General features: G+C 39.3%; 1 protein-coding gene across 1 annotated transcript in view; it reads right to left on the reverse strand.

Moving 5' to 3' along the window:
* Positions 1 to 24074, reverse strand: part of NEK11 (NIMA related kinase 11) — a 223150-nt gene that overhangs the window by 156230 nt on the left and 42846 nt on the right. Inside the window, 2 exon segments of the mRNA XM_036266721.1 lie at positions 3742 to 3860; positions 20440 to 20605. Of these exon segments, the coding sequence (XP_036122614.1) occupies positions 3742 to 3860; positions 20440 to 20605 (285 nt within the window).

A 24074-nucleotide genomic window follows, 5' to 3' on the forward strand; every position in this document is an offset into this window, starting at 1 on the left:
GTGAAATGCAGATTATATATTTATGATTAGGAACAACATAGCATTTCTCCACTTAAAAACTATTCTGGAAATTGGATCCAGATGAAGATACCTAGCTCCCCTTTCCACCCCAAATTCACAGAAATAGGAATTTTTCAAGAGAAGGTTCATAATAGGGCCTGAAAACAATAGTTATATATAAGCAAGAATTTTAGAAAAAGCTCTAAATGAATGAAAAAAAGAGGAGCCCCAAACCTAAACCATATAAAATAATGCTGCTTCTACACCCCTCCCCTCGTAGCAAGGACCAGCTCAACGTTCTCTGTATGGCTTTTCTCACTTCCCCATCTCACTCCCCCTCCCCCTCACTGGCTTCCGCTTCCTGAGATCACCTCCTGGGTAAACTTCTTACACCCATTTTTGTTTCAAGGTCTGATATTGAAGGAACTCTAACAGACAAGTCATGGTGTTTTCCCAAGATCCAGGGCTTCACTCCTAATCTCTCTCTTCCCCTCCTCCTGCCCCCTCCCCCATTCTCTCTCCATATTCCAACCAGCATATTCCCAATTAAACTCAGCACCATTGTTTAAAATCTATCTTCCCAGCTTCTCCCTCACCCTTGGGTGATGAACCTTGGGTCCATCCTTGACCTTCTCTTGTTCGCTGAGTTTCAAGTCCAGTCATTTCGATTTATCAAGTTCATTTTCTCATCTTTCCATGTTCTTCCCACTGCTGCTACACTGCTTCAGGTCTTACAACCTCCTGTGTGAATATTATAAAATGTTCCAGACTGATAATCCTTGTTCCCTTCTATCTCCTCCATCATCTAATTGTCCTGAAGCTCTAGTCACATTACAACTCCACTCAAAAAGTTCCTGTGGCATCAGTGTCTATACTACAAAATAAAGCCCTCTACACCTTGATCTCAACCTACCTTTCCCCAAAACTTCATCCAAGTACCCCAAGAGCCTTCCCAACTGGACCGTTCATCATTCACTCTAAAAATGCTATGTTTTCCCAGCTTTGTGCTGTTGCTCCCTCTGTTCCCTAAACCTGAAAAGCTCGGACCTGTTTTACGTCATATTCAAAACCTATCTCAGGTCAAATATCACTTCTTCTAAGAAGTTTTCATTGATTCTCCCAAATAGAAACTTTATCCCTCTTCTGATCTCCTACAGCACTTAAATTGTACTTTTCTTGGCAGTCTTATCACTTGTTTTAAATTAGAGTATAACTCACATTAAAGTGCATAAACCTTAAACTTGATGCATTATCACCCTTGTAGTCCACCCAGATCAAGATGTAGAACATTTCCCGCATCCCAAAAGATTTCTTTGTGCCACTGCCAGTCAAAACCTTTTCCAGTCTATTCTGACTCACCACAGATTAGTTTTGTCTGTTTTTGAACTTCATGTGAATGGAGTCATGTAGTACATGTCTCCAAGTAGACAACATCATGTCTCTTAGATTTATACAGTTTATGCCTATTAATTGGGTATTCTGTTTTTATCATACAGTAAATTTCCATTGTATGGGTATACCACTATTTATTTAAGCATTTACTGTAAATGGACATTTCTTAGTTTTTTTTTTTGTTTTTTTTTATCTTCACCCGAGGATATTCCTCCATTTTTGTACAGATAGAGTGGGAGGGAGAGAGAGGAAGGGAGAGAAAGAGAAAAACATCGACGTGAAGGGACACATCGAGTGGCTGCCACCCGCACGACCAACCAGGGCCGGGGACAAACTGCAACCAAAGTACGTGCCCTTAGCAGGAACCGAACCCGGGTCTCTCCGGACCGCAGGCTGACGCTCTAACCGCTGAGCCAAACTGGCCAGGGCGACATTTCTTAGTTTTTTAGTTATTACAAATAAGCCTTCTATGGACATTTTTGTACATGTCTTTTGTTGGACACAGGTACTCATTTTTCAAATGAAGAACAGAATTACTGGGCCACACGTATTTTAATGCTTAGCTTTGGAAGTACTATTAAACATTTTACAAAAATGTTATATCAATTTATACCCTAACAGCAACATAGTGCCACATCCTTGCCAATGCTTGTTAATATTAAGAGGCTTTTTAGCCTTTCTGGTGGCTATGCCTTCATTTCTACATTCAATTACAACCACAAACAACAGCATTTACACAGGGCTTAACAGTTTGCAAATTTTAAATGTATACTATCCATGCATATTCCCTACAGCCCTATAATTAAGCAGGGAGGATCCCATTATTATCCTTCTTTTATAGATGAGGAAACAAAGGCTCATCAGCAAGTTGAAGTTAGGCCTTATTTTTAATTTATCACTATTTAATAAATAAAAAATTGAAAACTTATTCATGTATAAAAACATTACAGTTGGTTATCATAATGAATAAAAGCACCATTGTTTGCAATCTGAATCAAAGGATGGTATTTCAGATCCACACATCCACAAATATCCAAATATTTAAGCCCCATTTAATGACTTTTTTGGAACGTTGAAGGATTTGAAATAAATTAAATCCTCTCTCTAAAGGATTATTTTAACTAGTCCTAAGTAGAAACAAATGTATCAAACTATTTGGGTTCCTAAATGAACCAGATTTCAGTTTTATATTTTGCACACAAAACACCAAAGTTAGCACCTTTATGTGTGTTGTTTTTCTTGCATATAAGCTAACAAATATGCCATGGAATAGTAAAGAAAAGCAAAGAAATACTATCATACAAATGTCTTACATTCAGCAGCTTTGAGTAGTTTATTAAAATATTATTTGATATTCTTTTATTACTGCCTCTTAGGATAGTTTTATATCAATCAAAAGGTTATTAAGGGCTGTCGGTGGCTATCTGTAGCATGGAGCATGTGTTTCAGAAGATACATGGCAAAGCACAGAATAATTCAATTACTTTGTATGTGATCAGAAGCCACAGATGACATATTTAAGCTATCTGACATCCATGGATAGGCAGACCTTGGTGTACCCTATACATTTCTACTTTTGTTTAAGAAGAAGAGTGCTACCACATTTTCCGCCCACTCCTAAGTTGCAGGCTAACATAGACATCTCATAATATCTACTTTCATTTGTTTATGTATGTTCATCTTTTCAAGTGTGTTCATACCACTGTATGGATCTATAAAACATTTTAACATCTTAAACTTCTTACTAAAAAGTTTTAAAATACATTTTTGAGGCAGAAATCGTAAATACAAATTACAGACAGTTGAACTCATAAAACATACCTTGACCTTCTTTATCAGATATTTCACGTCCAACTGACTTTTGGTGTGAGTACCAAACAATACTTTTTGCCTCAATTACTTAGTTCATCTTGAGAAGTAAACTCTGCTAAATGTGCATGAACACATTCCAGGGTAACCATGCAATGCATTTGTAGCAACCTAGGGGTATTTATAGCTCAAGACTGCTGTAAGATATAATAAATTCAAAGCATGCTAAAGGTATCTGAGAATCACTTGTTATTCACAGGATATGATCAGATATAGGGAATGTGTCTAATACAATTTTCTATCTTCTAGTCAAGGCCAACTTGATTTCTAGAATAACAAATAAATAATATCTATTCAAGTAAATCTTCTAGATATAATCTTGCAACAGTTTTCTTATGGAAAAGTATATTATAGATGTTTAACTGTAGTCATTTATATTTTGGTCTTGCTTTCTTTGAATTCTACCCCCAACAATTTCCTTTTCAAGTTCAGGCATGACTGTTTATAAAAGTCCTGTCCCTCGGTAACAAATGAACATACCTTTCATGCATGTAGTCAACTCCCAGCAACAGCTGGACGAACCATTCTATTATTTGACCTTCTGAAAAATTTTTTCCAGCTTCTTTATATTCCTGAATTTTACAGTCCAGATCTCGGCCCTGAAACGAAACAGCATAAATTATCTTTTTTTTTTTTTTTCAGTTAAAATTTTAAAATCGAACTCTCTCAAATAGTTGATACACAGCGTCACTGTAATGATAAGAAAGTGAGAGCATACTGCCAGTTTAACTATCACAGACAAAGGTTCGCACCTGGACCACACTCCAGGCAGGCTCCTCGGTGCCCTTTTTACAAATAGGCCTCAACCTTGCTTATCCTATAAAGACTTGAATAAACTTTAACATATTTCTAACAGCTCAGGCCACATACCTAGGATGACCCTAGTCCCCGCCAAGTGCCTGCCTGAGAAAACTCAAGGCTACCAAAGGAATTCACTAATTGTTCCAGCCCGCACCTCAGGACGGGCCTGTCTCCTGGTCTCTGGGGACGAGCAGGAGCCAAACTTCAACAAGTGCAGTTAGCAAACCCAGATAGATGAGGACCAACCCTTTCCTGCGTTTTGCAATTCTTCACTTCCCTGGCTCTGCTCAGACCCCCACTGCCCCCCCCCCCCATTCTCCCTTCAAACCGCCCATCACCTGGGCACATACATAGCAGAATGGAGCTCAGCTCTTTCCCCTACCTTCATAGTTACTAAATAAACTGTTTTCACCACTTTAAGTACATATACAGCTGTATTTATCTTTGACATCATTCAAAGACAAAACCATTCTAAAAGGTTTTTATTTTTATTACATTACCTAAATATTACCTAAAAATTTATTTTTATTACATTTCATTACATTATATATCTTATATGTACCCGCATAAAACTAGGAATAACTTTCCTATGCTTAGAGCTTTACATAACTATAGAACCCTAACATGTATATAAATGTAAAATATAAAGCCAATAAAATTGAAATTAATGATATTAATATACAGTAATGATGTTTTGGTGAAACTAAATTGGTGCTTACATTGTACATATAGTGCTGGCTGCTGGAGCACAGGTTCTTTTCATTTTGGCATGCCCAGACTAGCGTGTACCTTGGAATGACTTAACTCTCCTTTTCTCTTTTTAACTATAGCAAAACTCTCAGCAATACAGCACCGTTGATTTATGTGGGGTCCAAACGCATCATTTACTCAGTCTGTCCTACCACTCACTGGTGGCAGGTAAAAGGATAATACTTGGTGTCAAAAACGAATCATGATCACATAACAAACATCTAAAACTACCTTGCAGAGAATGATATACGACCCGTTCTGATTATGCTTATTTTAATGTATTTCATCCACCACAGAAATGAAAACACAAAATGTTGAAATTCTCTTAGAAAACTCCTATACCTGATCCCTTTTACCTTAAAAAACTGACATTAATTAGAGACAATTCAAGAACTGTTCCTCTGCAGAAAAGTACGGGTTAAATGAAATTGTGTTTTGTCTTTAGGGGAGGTCAACAACACAGGCCCTGTGAAGAGAGGAGAATACTACATCTATAAGGAGCATAAGAGCCAAACATTAAGCTACTGGCAGACTATTCCTGACAGAGCCATCATCGTTAGATGCAAAGAGAAAGCACTTATAGGCAATTAAACAATCAAAGGGAAATTACTTCCAATCAAACAATGTGAAGTCAACAGAATCAGTGATTTGTAATATATTTTTTACAAATATCTGCCTGGCATATTCTCTCCTTCTCACGGGGCGTGAGAAGTCAAAATGGCATCTCAAACCTTTAACTTGCACCCTAGGTCAAATTCAATTTCCTGCTGAATTTTCTGGGCAAGGTGATGCAAGGTTTTTGGAATCATAAATACAGTGAATCGAATATTTGACTCCTTGTCAAGAAAACCACCGTTTCCTGCTCATTCTCCAAACCTGTCTTTCTAGATCCTCTCTTTCTAGTCCTATAGTTCATCAAAGTTAGATCACAAAGCTGTTGTCATGTTTCTATAAGTTGCATAAAACATTTTTCACAATATACTATTATAATATTCTGTGAAGTAGTCACAAAAGCCCTTCAGATGAAAGGCAAGCTATAAATGTATATATTTTTCAATCCCAGTTTTTCTTTTCTATCCAAGGGGATTCTAGCAAAGTCTCTCTCTCTCTCTCTCTCTCTCTCTCTCTCTCTCTCTCTCTCACACACACACACACACACACACACACACACACACACACACACACAATTTAAAACAAAAACAGTATCTCCTGCCCTGGCCAGTTTGGCTCAGTGGTTAGGTGTTGGCCTGTGGTCCTGAGAGACCCCAGTTTGGTTCCTGCTAAGGGCGTGTACCTTGGTTGTAGTTTGTCCCTGGCCCTGGTTGGGTCGTGCGTGTGGCAGCCACTCGATGTGTCTTCACGTCGATGTTTCTCTCTCTCTCTCTCTCTCCCCCTCTCTCTCTCCCACTCTATCTGAACAAAAAAATGGAAAAATGTCCTCAGGTGAGGATAAAAAACGAAACAAAACAGTATTTCCTTTCAATATCCCATTTATATTCTCTGAATGTAATAGAACATATCCAGTGGCAGAAAGATAATTATCTACATGTTGCTGTCTCCTTCCTAATAGCTAATAGCTTCAGATGAGGAATGATAAGGAGTGATAGACAGGAAGGAAGAAAGAAAGGAGGTTAGATGAAAGGAAGGGAGGAAGGGAGGAAGACAGGGAGGAAAAAGGAAAAAGAAAAACTTGCCTTAAGAAAATATCAGTGAAGCTATCTACTTCAATCTAATGTTTCTTAAAGAAGGTCAACGGTCTTTGCATTTGCAGAACACACTCCCTGGGTGACATTTATTGTTAGTCTGACAATCACCTTCTTATGCTCTCTCCTCAAGTAGTGAGTAGAAGTTGCTTGTCAGCGTCCTGCATTGATATTAAATGTGTGCATAATTTCCTGTGACTAAATATATATAGAGAGAGACTATTAAAGAATAGGGCCTTTAATAAACCCTTTAATAGAATCTCAAAGTGCAATGTTAAAAGGAGACACACAAGTTCCCCCTTGCTCTCTGGGTAGGACCATAAATAGAAGGATTGTACTGATTCTCAGTATTGATCCAGGGATGGATTCAATTGAGAAGAACGCAACAGACTGAATCAATCAAGTTCCCCTCAAGTTGCTCTCCCTACAATTTCACTTTGCATGTTTATGTCCAAGGAACAATATTTGCTTCGTACTTACTTTGTTCGTTAATAAACACTGTAGATTATTTTCTTAGGATTTAATTAACATGATCAAGTCCCTCAGATCAAGACACAACAAATTATGTTTTTATACAACAAAAAAAGAAATATAATTTTTTGTGAAGCAGTCTGATTTCAACTCACAATATGAAAAGCACTAATTACTTTCTTTCTCGAAGCCACCTTCCAAGTGAAAATCAAAAGTTTTTGATGAAATGTCACACCTCAGTTTAAGAAACTAATATTATAATATCTGCACATTGTTTCCTTAATTTGCCTTTGTTTTATTGCTGTAAAAACTTTAATGAAAAAAGTATTGACTTTAATTTCATGTTTCCCTAAGAGAGTGTTACTGAGAGAAAATGCTTTTCTTCACTAATACCATCCCTTGAAAATTACAATAAAAGCTTGATGTTAACTTCTTTTTTTGTATCTGTTTGACTCCACTGTGTAAAATTCATTTGCTTTTATTTATTTTTTTATATTAATTTATTTTTGTTACAGATGTTTCTCCTTTTACCCTACTGATATCCCCGCCCCCTCCCTCCCCACCCTGTCCCCAGCTTTGTCATCCATGTCCATTGTTCATGCATACATGTATGTAAGTTTTGTGGTTTATCTCTACCCCCCAATCTGTCATCTGGGGATTGTCAGTCTGTACCCCACTTCCACGTCTCTGGCACTACCCCGTTCCTCAGACTGTTATGTTCATTACATTCCACAAATAAGTGAGATCATATGATATTTGTCTTTCTCTGCTTGGCTTGTTTCACTTAGGATAATATTCTCCAGGTCTCTCCATGTAGTCTCAAAGGATAAGAGATCTTTCTTACAGCTGCATAGTACTCCATTGTATGTACCACGGCTTTTTTATCCATTCGTCTACTGATGGACACTTGGGCTGTTTCCAGATCTTAGCTATTGTAAATAGTGCTGCTATGAACATGGGGGTACACATATTCTTTCTGATTAGTGTTTCAGGCTTCTTAGGGTATATTCCTAGAAGCGGGATCACTGGGTCAAATGGAAGTTCAATTTTTAATTTTTTGAGGTAACACCATATTGTTTTCCATAGTGGCTGCACCAGTCTGCATTCCCACCAGCTGTGTACTAGAGTCCCCTTTTCTCCACACCCTCGCCAACACTTGTTTGATGATTTGCTGATGGCGGCCATTCTGACAGTTGTCAGGCGATACCTCATTGTTGTTTTAATTTGCATCTCTCTGATGATTAGTGATGTTGAGCATTTCTTCATATGTCTCTTAGCCATTTGTATGTCCTGTTTGGAAAGATGTCTCTTTAGTTCCTCTGCCATTTTTTAATTGGATTCTTTGTCTTCCTTTTGTTGAGCTGTATGAGCACTCTATATATATTGGAAATTAACCCCTTATCTGATGTATCGTTGGCAATTATGCTCTCCCATACAGTGTGTTGCCTTTCCATTTTGGTGGTTGTTTCTTTTGCTGTGCCGAAGCTTTTGAGTTTGATGTAGTCCCATGTGTTCATTTTCTCCTTTTTTCTGTTGCCTTAGGCGATGTATCAGTGAAAATTCTGCTGCATATGATATCTGAAATTTTGTTGCCTACATTTTCTTCTAGGATTTTTATGGATTCATGAGTCACATTTAAGTCTTTTATCTATTTTTTGTTTATTGTTGTGTATGGTGTAAATTGATGGTCTAGTTTCATGTTTTTGCATGTAGCTGTCCAATTTTCCCAACACCATTTATTATTCTAAGGTTTTGAAAATCTGTTAATCAAAATGTACCATTTGGTGGATTAATGGTATCTACTCCCCACCCCCATCCCAGTTAGCCAACATAAGATTGATTCTGAAATGCCCAAACCTTGAAGACATTACAAAAAATTCAAATATAGTGTCTAAACTCATCTTTGATCACCACTAAAAAGTTCTAAATCCTATAAGGATTTGATTTTTTTAAATTAATTTGTGGGGTTGTTTTTTTTTAAGTCATCAACAGAAGCACTTACAACAAGTTTAAAAGGGCAAAGTAGAGCCTTCTCGGAGGCTGAATACAACAAAACTGCAATGCTCAAAGCACATACAAAGGACAAAATAGTCTCCTAGTTTTAGGGCTGGAAGGAGCTTGAAAAATTATTCTGCCCTACTTCTTTGTTTCAAAATGAAAAGGCTAGCCCTGGCCAGTTTGGCTCAGCGGTTGGAGCGTTGGCCTGCGGACCAGAGAGTCCCGGGTTTAGTTCCCACTAGGGGCACGTACCAAAAAAGAAAAGAAAAGAAAAGGCTACCCCTTATTGATTCACTTGATTGTCATCTTAAAATGTTCCCTTACACTCTACACCTCCTTTAAATAAGCTTCTAATACATCCTTCCATTGGACTTCAAATTTCAGCATGCATAAGAGTCATCCAACTAGCTTGTTTAAAATGCATATCCTTGGGTCATATCAACAGAGACTCTTTAGTAAATCCAGAGGGGACCAAGGAATCTGCATATTTTTAGCAAGCATTCTAAGTAACTCTAGAACAGGTGGTCTGTGGACCACGTTTAAAGAAAATGCTGTTAGATAATAATTCAAATGGACTGCATACTTAATATTTCACCCACAAATGGAAACATTTTGTCCAATAATTTGAAAAATTCCAAAGGCAAAAAATGTAATTGTGGAAGTCCTGGTTGAATAAGAATCATTTGATAATGACACTTTTAAAAAGCCTGTGACACTATACTCAGGAAAACACCAATTAATGGAGGTAGAGGGGGCAGGGGAAGAAGATCCTGTCACTGTGTTGTAGAACCAGAAACAGTTCCTTAGAATCGGAAGTTCACTGTAATGAAGTGCATACAAAGTGGGGAAAACATCGAGCCGTATAATGCTCTTAAAAACAAAGAAAGAAAATCCAGTTCCCAAATAGTTATTAGAGAATGTCAAGTGGTATCAGAACATGTATGTCTGATAACATAAATGAGCATTCCTAGGTTTGGTTGCTAATTTTTTAATTACATTTATTGGGTTACATTGCTTAATAAAGTGACATTGTTAGGTGTGCAATTCTACACTACATCACGTGTATATTGTGTTGTGTGTTTGCCACCCCGACCTAATATTGTTTTCAAATTCTTTTCGAGTAAGTGTTCTTCCTGCTGAGGCAATGTACATGAATAAGAATAAAGTGGTAAAACTCATTTTTATCTTAAGAAGGTATTTTATCTTAAGACATAAAATAACTCTTTCATCTGTAAATCACTGGGTTGTTTTTAAAAATAAACTACTTGAAGTGTTATCCTGATTCTATTTTGAACACTTGTATTTATATAAAATCAGCTAAAACCATACCCCAAATGTCATAAGTTCTACTGGGTTTATGAATTGCTTTATATTAGTGCATTAGTACCTTTCTTTTTTTTTCTTTTCTTTTTTTTCTTTCGTAAAGTTCTTTATTCTTCTTTTAAAATATTAAAGACAAGGAAGCAGTACCTTTCTTTTAAATAAAACTAGTTTTGCTTTTCAGTTTTTTACATTAACACTTTTAAGTAAAAATCAGTGGCCTTAATTTTTAACTTTTTTTTTCTGACAAAATGTTAAAACATTTTGCCCTGGCCGGTTTGGCTCAGCGGTGAGAGCATCGGCCTGCAGTCCAGAGAGACCTGGGTTCGGTTCCCACTGAGGGCGCAGACCTCGGTTGCGGATTGTCCCCAGCCCTGGTTGGTAGTGGGGGTGGCAGCCACTCAATGTGTCCCTTTTACGTCGATGTTTCTCTCTCTCCCTCTCTCTCTCTCCCTCCCACTCTATCTGAACAAAAAATGGAAAAATGTCCTCGAGTGATGATAAAAAAAAAAAAAAAATTAAAAAAATGTTAAAACATTTCATAGTTTAACCAAAGAAAATAAATGGAACAAATCAAATGGCTTTAGTTTTGGTACTTATAAAATTATATCACGAACAGCCCTGGCCAGGTGGCTCTGTTGATTTGAGCATCGTCTCTTACACCAAAAGGTGGGGGTTTGATCCTCAGTCAGGGCGCAAATGGGAGGCAACTGATCGATGTTTCTCTCTCCTCTCTTTCTCTCTCTCTTTCTCTCTCTCCTTTCCTCTCTAAAAATTAATAAACATATCCGTGGGTGAGGATTAAATTTAAAAAATCACAAACAGAATGGTTTATGTGTATAAAAATGGGAGACACATTCTTTACAGTCTTCCCTAACTGAATGAACTCTAGGTCCGTAGAACCGACATAGAGCAAATTCAAGGAGACCCTCCCACTCCAGGATGGAGCTGCTGGAGCTCCAGAGGGTGTGCCCCACCTCTCCGAAGATAATGCTTAGTTCCCTCAGTCAGCAGCAGTTCCAGCAAAACACGCCACTGAAGGCAGCCCTGATGTGTGGACACCTGGTGCTCACAGCAGGAAGGATGGTGTTTGTGTCCCCCCAAATGTATGTGTTGAAATCTTACCCCGCAGTGTGATACTATCAGGACGTGAGGCCTTCGGGAGGTGATGAGATCATGAGGGTGGAGCACCTTACACATGGGACTATGTCTTTATAAAAGAGACCACACGGAGCTTCCTCACCCCTTCCACCACATGAGGACAGGCAAGAAGATGACCGTCTACAAACCAAGACTCAGGCCTTCACCAGACACTGGGTCTGCCACTGATCTCAGACTTCCATCCTCCAGAACTGTGAGAACAGATTTCTGTTGTTTATCAGCCACCAAGTCTATTGTATTTTGCTATAAATGCTTGAACAGACTAAGACAGATGGCCACTAATCAATGTCACAATGATAAATATCCCAAGTGTTTCTCATCCATAAACAACCAACTCTGGGTGGTTGTGACCCCAGTCAGAGCTTCAGGACCATAAGCAATGGCTTTGAAAGACAGAAAAAGGTGTGTCTCTAATTGTAGACCCAACACGCAACCAGTATGATGTTGCAAGGACTCTCTGAGAGCTAATTAGCCTGGTGGCTACATGTCACTGCCAATTTCACTTGCAAAAGTCTACTGACACCCACCGGAATGTCAAGATTGTAAAACTCAACCCACTTACTTGCTGTATTTAAACAGTTTTACATAAACAAGAAACATAAGAGAAATTTCAAATCTTTTCCACAGTACAAACAGATTCTTGGCAAGTATTTGCCTGAAAGTTGCTATCAGACCTATTAGTGTTTAAAAATGTGCATGTTTCCCACCCCCTGGCATGAATTCCTATAGTAAAGGCTGCAAGTCAAAAACTCAAAGAGGTAAAAGTTAGCTTCCCTTCTAAAAATAACTGGAAAGGGGAGAAGGGAATAGTAATGAAATAATGAACTAATAACAACTTCCATTATTGATGGTTTACTAGGTGCAAAGCCACTTTTTCAACATGCTTTTTTCAAATCACCATAAAAACCTAGCAGACAGAATGTGTTGTTACACTATTTTAAGGTCAGGAAAAGGGTCAGAGAAATGAAATAACTTGCTCAAGGAAAGGGACCAAGATTTGAACAGAAGACAGTATGATGCCAAAGTCCACACACTTTCCACTATTTCAAACCTTATCTAGTCTCCTATTGAGAGAAAATGAAATAATTAATAACATCATATTAAAATGCGTGTGCAAATTTATATACATGTTTCCATATATAAATATAAATAAACATAAAGATAGGTGAGACTAAGTCAAGAAAAGAGACAGCTTTCATGTACAATGTGTATATGTGCACTGTGAGATGGTTACCTCTGTCAAGTTGATTGATACATTCAACACCTCACAGTTCCTTTTTTTTTTTGAGGTGAGAGTACTTGAGGTCTACTCTCTTGGTAAATTTCAGGTGTACAGTGCAATGAGATTAACTGTGCTGCATGTTAAGATCCCAGAACTTGTTCATCTTATAACTGAAAGTTTCAGGGCTTTTTTGTTGTTGTTAATCCTCACCCGAGGATATTTTTTCCATTAATTTTTTAGAGAGAGTGGAGCGGAGGGAGGGAGGGAGGGAGGGAAAAAGGGAGGGAAGGGGCGAAGGAGAGAAAAAAGGGGGGGAGACCATCAATGTGAAAGAGAGACTTCAATTGGCTGCCTCCTGCACGGTTGCCCCAAGTGGTGCCAGGGATCCAACCCGAGACCCTTCGATCCACAGGCCAACTCTCTGACCACCTGGCCAGGGCTTAAAGTTTCAGTTTTCTATTTTGTATAAGTCACACTCAGGCTTGATTAGTGTGGCTGTGTTGAAATTTGTATTTAGTTTAGGGCCTCCATTTGAAACATGTTTGGTTACCATTGTTCATATAAACAATGAAACAATGTATCTCAACTTATTCATGTCCATGTAGAAGCAGATAATTGCATGCTTGAGAAGATAGGAACCATGGACTATTTGGTTGACTCTAAGTATTAAGAAGGGAATTAGAACAATCTGAGTAAAAATTTTTAAACAGGGGTAGTTTTTCCAATCCACCAGCCCTGAGTGAAATCCAACACTCCAGCCACGTGATTGCCGAAAAAATCACTCCACTGCTCTGGAGCCCTGTTTCTTCATCTATAAAATGTAATTAATAAACAAGAGTCCACTTCTTGAAAAAGGAGATAGGCATGTTAAGAGGATACAGGAGCTAACTTGAAGAAGTTCCAACAGCCAAAGCTGGAACAATTTGAGCAACAAAATAAATGGTAGTATTGAGTTATAACCCACAGAATAAAAAATGTATGAGTCCATGCTAATATAAATAAATAATTGAATAAATACATAAATGGAGGAGAAGGAACAGTGGGATAGCTCTCCTTGAAAATCCCAAATAGTAAATGTAGAAAGAATGAGGGAAATATATCATCACCATGAGCAAAACATCACAGTAAACATTACTCCAGGCCATCTCCACTGAAAGATGCTAAAATCAGTGGGGGAAATTTTGAGGAGAAGCAAGATATTAACATGGTCACTCTCACAGTATCTTCCCCAAGATAGGTATCCATTACAAAAAGGAAAACAGTAACTTTACAGTGGTGAGATTCAGCAGAAAGAATCTTAAATAATCCAAGTTAACATCACTAGTAATAAGATACACTAACATCATGTACCCTTTCATATGGTGCTGTACCCTTTCATATGGTGCTCTGAGACGACACATCATCACTTCTGCAGTAGTCTTGCCCAGACTATATAACCTCAATCTAATCATGACAGAATATCAGACAAATCTAAACTGAGAGACTGTCTACAGAATATCTTACCAATACTCACCATAAGTGTCAAGGTCATAAAAAACAAGACAGGAAAGAGAAACTGTCACAGGAGCTACAACAATTAAATGCAATGTAGGATCCCAGATTAGATCCTGGGAGTAGACAAAAGACACTAGGGGGGAAACTGGCAAAATATTAGCATCCTGGTTTTGATCATTGTGCTATGGTTAAATAAGATGTTAACATTAGGGAATGTGTTTAACTGCAAACATATTACAATTAAAGGTGAAGTATCAGGTTCCAAAATCATGGTCCGTGCTTTCTACCTCTAACCCTTTTATCACATTATTCCTTTTAACTAAAATGTCCTTGCCCCATCCCATATCCTTCAACCAAATCCTTCCCATATGTATCCCAGCCCTTCCATGATCCTTGCAGTCCAAAGTCATTTCTCTCTATTCTTAACTCCCATAGCACTGCAACTATACCTGTTTCTTGACAGGTTCCGCATCCCCCTTACATTTCAGCCATTGACATAAATCAGTAACTTCCAACCAGTGTGCTGTAAGAATTTGCAAACATATAGTACCTGACTATTTAGTCAGGGAAACTGACCACTTTTCCCTTAGATTGTTAAATTTAAAAAAAATGACAATAGCCAACAAAATAGCTGTCAAGTGTGAATGAATCAAAATTATACCTATATTTTGTTCAGATGGGCAAAATATATTTTTTGGTGTGCTGCAGAATTTTAGTAATTAGCTCACGGGTGCCATGAGATGGAAAGGTTGAAAATCACTGATATAAATGATTCATTTAAACTAACAAACAGGTTCATTAAAGAAATATCATATAATCTCTGTTGCCCCATACCATGTCTGGACTTGCATCTGACACAGAGTTGGGGTTCAGTAATAGCTTTTGAAAAGACCCTTGGGCCCTGGCCGATTTGGCTCAGCGGTTAGAGTGTTGGCCTGCGGTCCAGAGAGACCCGGGTTCGGTTCCCTCTAAGGGCACGTACCTCGGTTGCAGTTTGTCCCTGGCCCTGGTTGGTCATGCGGGTGGCAGCCACTCGATGTGTCCCTTTCATGTCGATGTTTCTCTCTCTCTCTCTTCCTCTCTCTCCTTCCCACTCTATCTGAACAAAAAATGGAAAAATGTCCTCGGGTGAGGATAAAAAAAAGAAAAGACCCTTGGTTACTATGGCCTTTATGAACTTTAAACTCTGAAGGCACCAAAAAATAATATAGAATGACAATGTATTCATATGCAGTGAGAGCCAGAATGGCCAATACAACAGGGAGCTCATGTTGGTTTAGTCTGTAGTTTTTCCTGTTAGAAAAGACATATGTGGAGAGCTGACTTGGGATGAGAAGGCTTCTCAGGGAGCAAGGAGAACAAGTTGGGTAATTTCATCATACTAGCACCAAGCTAGGTGGCCTGAGATAAACCACACTCACCACCGGGCCACACTTTCCTGTTCTCAGATCTGGGCCCATCTTGGCTCAGTGCTCCACAAACACTGATGAAGTTTCCCTTTATGACTCTACTTTTCTGTCCCCACACTAACCATTCTCCTCCTCTTTTCGGTCAATTCTTAACTCGGCTGCTCATTAGAATAACCCCAACAGCTTAAAAAAACCCTAATGTCTGGACCTTACTCCAGATCAATTCAATCAGACTTTCTGGAGGTATACCTCAGATCTTGGGATTTTTGAAAGCTCTCTTGGTGACTATCATTTGTAGTTAAGGATGAACACTGCCATTATATTGATATAATTTTTGTTTAGCTATGTTAATATCAGCAAGCAGGAAACAGATAAGTCCAACCTTTCCTGCTTTTTGCCCTGATAGTCATATATTCTCTCTTTCTCCTGAAGATATGTGATCTCACCTAGTCTCTCTTTTGTCTACTAATTTAACACCCAAGCTTATGGGGATGCCTTATCCCAACTCAAATGAAAACCTTCAGGCAAGTCTCACAGGTCTCCTGTGCAGTACATTGTTAGGTCTACCAGCAAAATAAAGTAGGACAAAATGCTTTTGACATATGTGACAGGTAGTATTTTTATCTTTTACCATCAGCATTTGACAGAAATGCGATGGGAGACAGCTGGAAGCAAGTGGTAAAAAATTTGTCAGAAAAAACAAAGTGAAATTTCCTGAGTACTAATTTCTCTGTGGCTCACAACATGGGTCCATGATGTGACATAAAAATGAATCAGAAAAAGATCAATCCCATATGTTGAGAACTAAGATGGTTTATACTATGTATAAAGTGCTGAGTGCCACAAGAGATAAAATGCTGAGAGGGTGATGGGGTGGAGAATGATTTCCAGCCAGGAGATCTTTGTAGAGGAGGAGGCATTTCAGCGGGGCCTGGGAGGATGGGTAGGATTTGAACATGTGAGACTAGGGAGGACGTTCTGAAAGGAAATGGCCAAGCACAGATGAAGACGTGGAAACTCTGAAGGATGGACAGGGACAGCAAGTGGTTCCACCTCCCCTGGGCAGGGGAGACTAGAAGACACCAATATCTGAAATACTGTCTCCCTTTGGTGTTTTTGGAACTATTATTCCCCCTCAAAGATTTGGTTAGATCTTAAGAAGTTGTGCAAATTCAGTCGTTTGCTTTTGACACTCCTAACCTGATGTGGTATATCCAAGGGGTTGCGTGGATACAGCAGTCTCATGAATGCATTTATGTATTTATTAAATTAAATTACAGAAGAGGAAACTTGGCAACAAAAAGACCAAGTATTCCCATGGTGAAGCATTTTCCTATGAGGTGCACGTTTGGCCATCTGCCCTTTTCAGTATTATTATTTTATCTCAATAAAAAGAGGACAAGGCTGTACGAGTTGAGAGCAAATTCGGGTCTGAAGATGAGGGAGACGCCCAAGGCATTCCTCCGGAGCAGGGAGAGACAGCCTGACCAGCTCAGAGCTGAAGCCCTGGAAGCCCTACAGCTGTCCCCAGGCCCTGCCAGCAGCTGTCACTATGGCAACACCCCTCCCCGGAGAGCAACTCAGGCCCTGGAAACCACCCACATTTTAAAATTAACGCAGATTATCCTGGATTGGATTCTGCACAAGAAAAAATCTTATAGAAATGTCCTTTCTAAGGGCATATTTGGGACACAAGCTGAATTTAAATGTGAATTGTGGATTAGATGGGCACTTCTCAAACTTCACTATGCTTCGGACTCACCTGGTGGGCTTCTCAAAACACAGATTGACAGATCCCACCCTCAGAATCTCTGATACAGCCAGGCTGGGGTGCAGGCTGAGAACATGTTTTTCTAACAAGTTCCCAGGTGATGCTGATGCTTCTAGTGTGGGATCACACTTTTGAGGGAGAACCCCTGCATTACATACTGGCACTGTATCAATGTTAATTTCCTGATTTTGATCACTGTACTATAGTTATATAGGAAAATTACAATCCGGTCTTACAAAATAGCATTTAGGACAAAGGGACATTGTGTCTGAACTTACTTTCAAAAGATTCATGAAAAGTAAGATACACAAAATGAATAAACAGAATGAAAAAAACAAATTTGGAAAAAAGATAATAGTTGGGAAATCTGAATGAAGGGTAAATGGGAGTTCATTGTGTTTTTCTTGTGACTTTTCTGATAGGCTAAAATTAAAATTAAAGTAATGAATGCAGGAAAGGAAAGTTATAGCTTATCATCTAGATCTGTCCAATACAGTAGTAGCCACTAGCTACATATGGTTATATACATTTCAACTAATTAAAATTAAATAAAATTTAACATCGAGTTCCTCAATCACACTAGCCATACTTCAAGTGCTAAGCAGTCATTTGCGACTAGTGACTACTGTGTTAAACAGCACAAATATAGAACATTTCCATCATCACAGAAAGTTCCTTTGGACAGTACTGACTACAGTGAAAAAGTTTAAGGCCGGGAAATTTCAAAGTGCCAAAAGTAGCAATGGAGGAAGCGGTAATAGTCATAAGCACTAGAAGTCAGTTGTTTCACACACAAGATAGTTTATTTATTGAACAGAGCTGAAGGAAGAAAATGATTGGATTATAGCATGTGAGTCATAGTGGTCTTGCACGGACTAGCGACATAATTGCCAGACTACCTATTCATTATCACCATTTTGAACAACCCATCATTTTATAGATTTTCTTAACAATCCACTGAATGAAGGAGAAGTACTCATCCAAATGTCCTGTTTGGAGATTGAATACCTCAGATTTTCACATACTTTAACCTGGCTATTGGTTTCATTTTGGATGATACATCGGCTAATGTGTAAAGCACAAGCAGGGTTGGTTTTTGTTGTCACCCCTACCCCTTTGAGCTGCTTCTCCACCTGCCTCTTCTTTTCTATGTCTCAAATACACAGCACCCTCTTGTTCCCCAAAGTTTCTGACCAAAATAAGCCTGCCTTCCACTCTACGGAGCATCTTCTTTTTTTCAGCACCATTCTTTTTTGGTCCCAGCAACGCGCAGGTGATGAGCTAAACACATTCAAAAGTGAGAATAGAACTAAATTCTTCCAAGGTACATTTGGTTAATGCTAGCTCTCAGAATGTTCTGGGAGATATTGTCTGAGCAATGTCATCTTTGGGTATTCTCTTGCTGATCCAACTTTTCTGTTTCAATTTTTATTGAATTTATTGGGGATAAATTGGTTAATAAAATTACATAGGTTTCATCCTGACCCAGGCAACTGACCCTCAGCAGGGCGTAACCTCTGCAGGGTAGGGCTGCAGGGAGTCCAGAAGGTGGGGCTATTGCTCTCCCCTAAATTGATGCTGTATGGGGGGGAGGTGCTTCACCCAAGAAAAATGGCCTCTGTGGTATGGGAGAATCACTCAGCACAGGGATCCTGGTCGCTGTCCCTTCAGTTCTCTCCTCTGACCCACAAACCCCAGTCTCTCCTCATGTGACTCTAGACCACTCCACCCTCTCTCCACTGAAGCCCAGGGTGAGTGACTGTGAACAAGATTTTGTGCATTGGCCCTTTTTCTTTTATTAATGTATTTTTATTGATTTTTTTTTAGAGAAAGGGAGAGACAAAAACATTGATGTGAGAGAGAAACATCAATCGGCTGCCTCCTGCTCTCTCCACCCCCTGCTGGAGGAATCTAGCCCACAACCAGGGCATGTGCCCTGACCGGGAATGGAACTATTACCTCTCAGTCCAGAGGACAATGCTCCACCCACTGAGCCACAGCAGCCAGGCTGTGCACTGGCCCTTTAAGAGGGTGCCTGTGTCTCTAGCAGACTTTCTTTTCTCCCTAGTGGACAGAATCTCCACAAATTTTCACAGCCACATGTTAGGTAGACACCTATTTCCAGCTCTGGGCTGGGGAGCCCGGCTTGGGACTTTGACCCCATGCTTCTTGGGGGAATGTTTGCAGCTGAGGTATCCCTCCAGAATCTCCACTGCCACCCATGTGAGCTGAGCCAACCCCTTTCAAGTCTCTGCCCTTCCTACCAGTCTCGAAGTGGCTTCTTCTGTAAATCCTTGGTTATAAGACTTCTCTTCAAGCTAGTCTTCAGTTGGTTATTCAGATTGCTCTATTTCAGTTGTAATTCCACTTTGGTCCTGGGAGGAGGTGAGTGTAGTAGCTTCCACATACTCTTCCATCATCTTAGATCTGATCCAACTCTTGTAATTCCCCTCAACCTAGTCTCTCAAGAGTAAATGCACAGATACACATTACAGCTGTACCTTGTCAACTTCCCCCTCTGGTACCTTCTTAGCAGCCTCATCCTCACTTGGGGATCGGTAAAATGCACCGCCTATTATCCCGTGAAGTGAATGTGGAGTGGCAGGGGAAAATGCAAATACCTGAAGCCATAAATCACAAATCAATAAATATGAAGGATTTCTATGGAGAAAATGAGCCTGATTTCCATGTCCAGTTCTCACTGGGGGAAATGAGACATAGGCTTAAAAGCCAGAATTCAGGAGATGTATCTCAGCTCTGTCCAGGCCCCTATTATGGAATTTCAATGTCCATCTAAACACTGCACCATGGTAAGAAGTTTGGGGAATGCCCCCCCAAAGATATTGAAGCATTCTTCTACAGCACTTTCTTCTTAAAATATATTCCTTCTGAATTTTCCAAATGACAGAAACCCTTCATTAGAAACAAATTTGTCAATTACCTACAGATGATCCTTCTTAACTCTAAGTCATGAGTTCAGTTTGTGGTTTGATTGAGCTTCTGAGACATCTCTTTACAAATACCTTTTTGTATGAAACAAATTTTATTAAAATTTTGATAAGAGAAGGAAACTCTCACCTCACAGTACTCCGTGATAATGCAGAAATTATCTTGCTCCACAAAGCTTGCATGGAACTTGACAATAGTTGGGTGGTCCAGCTTGGAAAGGAGCTGGGCCTCCAAATTGGCCTGCACAGTGTCATTTGGATTGAGTTCTCCAACAGAGATTTCCTTCAATACCTTTCTGCAGCCAAAAAAAAAAAAAATGTTTAAACATATTTAGAGCTAAAAAAAAGAAACAAAAACCACACATTTAATAGATCTGAAGAAGTGGAGCAGAGCCATCTAATTACTGTCCAGGCTACAACTTACTCATAGGTCTGGTATTGCCTGTTGTGACACTGTACCGCTAGATGGTGCCTGGACCTGCCTTGCCGTCCTAGTCAGTAACACAGCTTCGCCAAGGCCTCTGACTTCCACACCTGTGACTCTATAGTTTGGGTCAAACAGGGCAGAGATGGAGCTAATTTTGAGCAACATCACTGAGGTGGCCCTTTCTCTGTCTCTCTAGATTTCTCCATTTTTCTTCTTTTGCATGGTATCTTTGTTTCTTTTTCTCTGTGTGTGTGCTTTCTCTCTGTTATCTGTTTTCCTCTGCTTCTGTCTGCTTTTCAGTTTCTCTCTATATCTCTATCTTGGTGTCTCCTTATCTTGGTCTCTGTATCCCTTTGTCTCTCTTTCTCTTTATACATATGTGTATGTGACTATAATGTAATCTAATACAATGTAATATAAATATAATATCTATCACTCTGTCTCCCATTCTTGCTTTGCCTATCTCTTTCTCTCTCTGACTTTCTCTCTCTGCCTCTGTGTGTGTGTGTGTATAATACACATAATGCACACACACACATGCTTCTCTCCGTCTCTAAGCTCTAAAATGTCCTAAATCTATTAATAGGACAATATCTATTCATTTTGTATTTTTAAATGATCCTTTGCATAGTATGCTTTATTGCTACTAGTATTTAGGAGAAAAGAAAAAAATCTAAAGACATTGACAGAGATATTTAGGATCTTGAATATATATATATATATATATATATATATATATATATAGAACAAAAACTCACTAAAAGTCCAAATTATTATTGTAAAAAGTGTGATAAGGAGTGGACCAAAACATTATCTCTTCCCATCTAAGAAAATAAATAGTCTGATGCACAAACCAATTATAGTACCAAAATGTAAACTGGCTGCAGGGGAGAAGCGCTTTAGAGCACCACCTGTGCACAGGCAACGCCACTGATCTAAGTGAGCTGTAGCTGCTAGGAAGGCAAGTTCTGCAGCACCTGGACTAGAAATCACTTTTCAAAACATGTTCTTTAACAGTTACCACCTATGCATGTTAATGAAAATGTATTTCTATAGAACGCTCTTAATTAAGGACCCTTTAACCAATGGTTGCCTTTGCCAAAGGGAATGCCTGGGGCTAGTAGGTACTCTCTGGCACCCCCGTTTCTGTCCTTCAGTTAGACTAGTGTGCTTACCAAAGTCACTGCGTTTATTCTCAAACTTGTTTATGCCAGTTGTGCTCATTATTGTAAAATTGTGACTAAAATATGACAAACCGATGAAGCATGAGTGTGAAAGTTATCTTTGCTAGGAGAACTAAGTCAAATGCTTACCAAAACAACCTGACAAGTTGCAAAAAAAAAAAAAAAAAAAAAGTGGTTAAATAAGTAATTGACAAGACAATTCTAAAACGTTGGTTAAAAAATGTAAAAATCTAGTATTCTTTATAAATGTTCCTCATGGTCTTCCCATCCTGAATTCACCCCACACCCGAAAGACAAGCACAGCAGGCATTGTCCCCACACTGGGCGGTCCGGTCACACTGAGGGGATGGCTGTTCAAGGCTCTGCTCAGCATTCACAAGACTCTTTAACGTGACTGCAACTTAGAAAGTTGAAATATTTGGTTCCCTCTCCCTAACGCTGCTTTTGCATTGGTTCTGCTGGTTACAGAACACCCTATTAGGCCTCTACTTGATAATGAAGTGGACACTAGAGAAATGCTTGCTTGGTAACAGTTTACGATTCTATCAAGAATTTGTTTAAAAATAACCTCATGTTGTTAACAGTGGCATCTCAGTATATTATAGTATAGTTAGTATAATATAAGGAGCTTGAAATGACAGACGCAGCGACGCTTTTCTGTAACTTCTAAAGATTCCAAAGAAGCAGGCAGAGCTTAATGGCATCTTCACAGTGTTTCCAGTAATTTCCTGTGCCCCAGCTAACATGCAGTTGTAAAAGTCACAGTGGTTAAGCATGACAATATAAAGCCTTACACAAACTTGTAATATTCTCTTGCTGTGAAGGAACAGATGCTATAAAAAGCTTCAAGATACTTAGTTTTCCTTGCAAACATCAACCACTGTGCAACAGAGCATGGCATTTTACATGTGGTTACCTGAGCCTTGTCTGGCAGCCTGCAGATAGAGCGTACAATCTCACTTGCCCACAGCTTAGCAGATGAAGGTAGGACTACTAAGACAGGTGATATCTAATACAATCATCTCTGGCTGACATGGAGACATTCTACCTTCCTTCCTTACCTAAAATTGTGTCACTGAACTGACAGAGGGAGCTCTCATTGCATATCACTTAATATGAGATCCGTATCAGCCAAAGAAAGCATGGAGACTTACCAAGTCAAGGACAGCTTGTCACCTGCTCAGTGACTCTCAGCCTGTCACCCACTCCTAAATAACATGACAGATGTTTATTTTATCAGACTCTCAACTGTTTGGGAGAAACTTTATGACAGCAGTAAAAACGAGCATCCTGTCAGACTCCTCAGTTTGCAAACTTTCTGTTCGCTCTCCTGAGTGTCATGCTTCTTTCTTTCTAGAATCGGTAATGAACTGAAAAACTTTGGAGAGTGATTTTGGAAATGTGGGATAACTATAGCTAATTTCATTCCACCTGTCATACAAATAGGACAGATGATATTTTTGAGATGTTAACCAAGGGTTGTTTTCCCCCAATTTCCTTATATCCTTTCACATTTTCCCCATTGATGAAGCCGCATATGGAAAAAGGTAGCTTCAGAAACTATAGGGAATATGAGTCAAATCCCCAGCTTTTGATTTTCCAGTGGAGAGACTGAGGCCAAAGAGAAAAGACATGGAGGAACACTCAGTGGATGAGTGTCCTCCCTGCCCCCAGGCGAGAAAGAGACCCTCTGGACCAGATGAAGGGAAGCAAGAAAGCTAGGTACTACCAAACCCTTGAAAAGAGCTCATGACCCCTAGGCCAGGTTCAGAGAGCAGGATAGGAATAGAACTCACAGGTGAATAGTGGAACCTAAGAGCAGAAGACCTGCGCTCTTTCCAAAGTAGGCCATAGAAAATAGCAGGAACCTCGTGTTTTCTGGTGTTCAGGAGGGGGAAGGAGTGAAAAAAGGTCTTCAAGGAGAAAATGAGCTGATGGAACTAAAAGAGCTCTAGAATCTCCAGTGAGGATTGCAGAAAGTAGCAGTAAGATGTCCTATGCAGCCACAACCATCTCAGTGAGGGCCAGTCAGCTGGTGGGACTGGAAGACTTCCCAGTTACTCTAGAGACCACTAGTTATGTTCTCTTCCCTTGTGATTTCACCATCGACAACCACGCATTGCAAGTATATAGTAAGAATGTCCTATGTGTCTA

The sequence above is a fragment of the Molossus molossus genome, unplaced genomic scaffold (genome assembly GCF_014108415.1).
Source record: "Molossus molossus isolate mMolMol1 unplaced genomic scaffold, mMolMol1.p scaffold_m16_p_18, whole genome shotgun sequence".
Lineage (NCBI taxonomy): Eukaryota > Metazoa > Chordata > Mammalia > Chiroptera > Molossidae > Molossus > Molossus molossus.